Source organism: Protopterus annectens, chromosome 10.part0 (assembly GCF_019279795.1).
Source record: "Protopterus annectens isolate FY-2018-M chromosome 10.part0, PAN1.0, whole genome shotgun sequence".
In the NCBI taxonomy this organism is placed as follows: Eukaryota; Metazoa; Chordata; order Ceratodontiformes; family Protopteridae; genus Protopterus; species Protopterus annectens.
In genome coordinates this window covers 565,744,553-565,748,611 of record NC_056744.1, presented here as the reverse complement: position 1 = coordinate 565,748,611, position 4,059 = coordinate 565,744,553, and the positions used below count along the sequence as shown (strand labels likewise).

Here is a 4,059-nt window from a genome sequence, read left to right as displayed (position 1 = left end):
TTTTTCCCCTAACAGATGTGTTTGTTTTCCAATTAAACTGTACAGGTTATAGGTCACATTAGAAGTGAGAAAAGTTTTGAAATGATTTATTGTGGTCTCATTTTTTTATATCAACAAAACCTGGATTAGGCGGCGCAGTGGTGCAGCAGTTAATGCTGTCGCCTCACAGCAAGAGGTTCACCGGTTCGATTCTCGGCTGGGGTGCCTTCTGTGTGGAGTTTGCATGTTCTCCCTGCGTTTGCGTGGCTTTCCTCTGGGCACTCTGGTTTCCTCCCACATTCTAAAGACATGCTTCTGGAGCATTTCTCCCCGGGCCTCCGCTGAAAACAGGATCTGTGGAACCTAGTTGGACATTCCCTGTCAACAAATGTTAAATAAAAAAAAAAATATATATATATATATATATATATATATATATATATATATATATATAGTTAATGAAAAAGCAAATGATTAAATGAACGAACCAGAAATGATCAATCAGAAAAGCTTGAATTATTAAAGCACAAAATAAGTTTTATACAGGGTTGTAAGGCCCCCTGAACACCTGACACCTCCTGATAATGATATATACCACGTACAAGATCTCACAACAGCAGGCAAAAGGCAAATGTATAGACTCCAGTTTACCACAAGCTCAGATATAGAGTTGCTAGCAACTGGCAAAGCAAGGGGAAAACGAATGCTCACTCTTTTTAATTTTCAATATTTCAGACTGCAACCGTATATCTAGTTATGTATATACATACAGACATACACAGATTTATGAAATGTGACTGAGATAATGACACATTTAAATTTAAAGATGGGCAACTACACAGTTATATTATTAGAAAAAAGGCAACCAGATTTCATCCTTGAATGCCACAGCCATTCACAATCACAGACGAGACGTTACATATAATAATCTCTACTCAACAGTTACCAAAGATTAGACAGGTTAGTATTTCAGTTATTTCAAACTTTGCGAAGTTTGATCAGAAGAAACATATGACCATTGGAAAATACCAGATGCAGAAGTATACAAGTGCAACAAAGTAAGCTGCCATTACACAAATTGCAATAAAGCTAACAACAAACAGGGGATTTGCTTTGCCTTCTGAATTTTATCAGTGTTTCAGAATTGGTTTCTAATAAATTTACAGAAGTGAATGCTAAACATATGCTGAAGCCATTACTGTACATCTTAAGGAAGGGAATGTGCACTATGCCACCTACAGATATAACAACACATGAATGTGAAAGTTTTGCAAAATAGTTAGCAACTCACCAGAACTTAACGGATACTAAGTACCAGATAAAAATATAAGCAGGACTGTTTATTGATTGGTGGTGGAATTTAGACCTATAATTATGTAGCTGCAGTATCATGCATGCTGAAAGATAAATTAAATAACATAAGATGTATTGATCTGGTGTAGCAAGTCACACTTTGTATATGACTGCACTTAATTTTACCATGGGTTTATTATTTTTTTATCTATTACACAACACAAAATTAATGGTGTTGACTAACATAGATGGTGTACAAACATTGTAAGCAGAGAAAATGAAAGAACAAAATGTGTATTTTGAATAATCTAGCAGATTGTAGTACTCATTTCAACTTTTGATACATAGGGAATGGTATAAATTTAATCTTCTAAGAATGAAATGTTTTCTCAGCTTATTATCCTAAAGAACAAACCACCCAAAAATGTGCATAGCATCATTTTAAGGATTTCCATCACAAATAGAGATTTGCCTTATTTCTTTTCTGACATTTCTGCTTATTATAGTCACAAAAAGACATTGACACCATGCTGTCATATTGGCTACGTTCTCAAAGTTCATTTTTATAAAGAAAATAGCTTCCAGGAGCTGAAAACTAATATGCAGAACTGGTTCCACTACATTCTCTCAATACAGCAATGTTCTGACTTCCTGTAGTCATAAACATTATTGTGTTAAGTTAGACATTTTAAAGCTAATCTACAGCTGAAAGCATTAGGCTGTAGTAAGGGAATCAGTAATTTACTCATGGTATCATAACCTATACTATCTGTTCAGACAGTCTGCTCTACTTTACATGAAGCTACAAACATTCCAAACACATGCAGATTGACCAAGATCAGCAGCAGAAGCTTTTGTAAACCAAATGCAGCCTGCCCTGTGAGCTTTTGGTTATTATAGCCATATACCGGCCAGGCCATCTGTAAGCCATTTTGCGTTTGCAGTAATATAAGCTGTAAGTTCCTAGTGGATGCACTTATGCACTTTACAACACAGCTTCAACCCTAGTGTATGATTATGAATCCACCGATAATGACTTTTACATTATTTTTACCTTTATCACAGTTGCTGTAAGTCCTGTGATAAATACCTCTCCAGCAGGCAGTGTATCCAAATATTCTGTCCTTAATCAGTGTCGTGACTTATAAAAAGTCAAAACCCCCCCTTAGCCAGGGAGAAATCCTAAAAGTGGATTTTGCTCACTCAGAAGGTTGACAATTGTGATCTATGTTCACTTATATACGTGAAGAAAATAAGCTATTGATAATAGTTCTGTACTGCATTAATGAGGACTTGGCTTTCACAGTCCTGCCTTTAAAATACATTTTTAGGAGGGACAGTACGAAATTCTATGGTAAATAGGGACTCTTGAAAAGCTAATTTGAACCATATTTATTGCACAATAGAGATGTTGATGGCTTGTTTTTTTCTAATAACTATAAAAATTCTGTCATAGTGCACCTGTTCAACAAGTGTGCAACGCCTCCTCTCCCCATCAGACTGGTTGCTTTCCTGTCAATTTGCGATGGGACTATTGCATGCACTTCATATTGGTCTCTTGAAAGACATTTTTTTCTTTGTTTCATACACAAGATAGTAAAGAGTCAAATATGAGTCAAATATGAAAAATGTTCTATACTAAATGCATGATTCATAAGTAAAACTGCACCAAAAGCCACAGCATTTTGCACGGCTCATAATATTTCACATTTACATTAAAGGATGTTTGCACAATGTACAAAGAACAACATAACTTATCACCAGATTCATGGTATAATCTTAAACTTCAGAAATATGATACTGAAAATGTTGCTATTCTGCAGCACAAATTGTGTTGTCATGTTTATATAAAATATAGCATTTGCTACATTCATTAGTGCTTAACTTTAACCATCCTATTCCAAAATTTGTATTAGGTACATTAGAGACAACTCATAATAAATTATTTATTATCTTTTAGTCATTCAGTATTTATCCTATCAAAAGAATAGAACTCCAGCTTTTGATTACATATTTTCATGGGTGTAATTATTGTCTTGTTTGAATCTGATGTCAAAAACACAAGTACAAATATATATGTGTATCAGATTTTGGCTACATATAGATGTAGACAAAAATAACAAAGTCAAAAATGTTAAACTTACTTTCTTCCATAACATTGATCCCTTGGGCTGTGGCAACAAAAAGCAGTAGAAATGGAATCCATGGTGTACATCTCTGGAATCGGAGGCTTGCATTACTGGGGAAGTAGGCATAACAGGCAGCTTCCTTATTCATTGTGTGCACTTGTACATTTCACGAATATTCTGCAAGGGTTCCTTTGCATGCTAAGTTTTTATCTCAAAAGTGTCAGCATCAGCTTGCAGGAAACTTGTGTAGAGGGGCTCAGACCACAACCTCAATGTCCCATCCTCCACACTCACAGGCAACTATAGCACATTATTACAATGTAACTAATGCATTTTAACAATAAATGTTTCATCTCAGAAACATAAAGAGGAGTTGCCTGATTACTGTGCAAGTGCAGGCAAGTATATGAATATGTGTCCTTCTGTATTTGCATGCAAGGATGCGTGTCTATGTGCTTTTGAGTTGGTGTGTGTGTGTGTGTGTGTGTGTGTGTGTGTGTGTGTGTGTGTGTGTGTGTGTGTGAGTGCATGTGTGTGTGTGCCCGTGTGTGCGCACGTGTGTGTGCATGCTTGGATATGTGTCTGTGTGCTTCTGAGTAGATGTGTGTGAATGCGCATGCATGTGTGTGTGTGTGTGTGTGTGTGTGTGTGTGTGTGT

At 36.0% G+C, this 4,059-nt stretch overlaps 1 protein-coding gene across 2 annotated transcripts in view; it reads right to left on the bottom strand.

The window, feature by feature from the left end:
- The window catches only part of MPL (MPL proto-oncogene, thrombopoietin receptor), a 427,873-nt gene extending 424,056 nt beyond the window's left edge, over nucleotides 1–3,817 (bottom strand). Inside the window, exon 1 of one of the 2 annotated variants that reach the window (XM_044085406.1) lies at nucleotides 3,417–3,817. In XM_044085406.1, the coding sequence (XP_043941341.1) occupies nucleotides 3,417–3,549 (133 nt within the window). In that variant the 5' untranslated portion in view covers nucleotides 3,550–3,817. The remainder of the gene's footprint in view (nucleotides 1–3,416) is intronic. The other variant, XM_044085407.1, reaches the window with a different exon arrangement.
- Nucleotides 3,818–4,059: the final 242 nt, after the last annotated feature.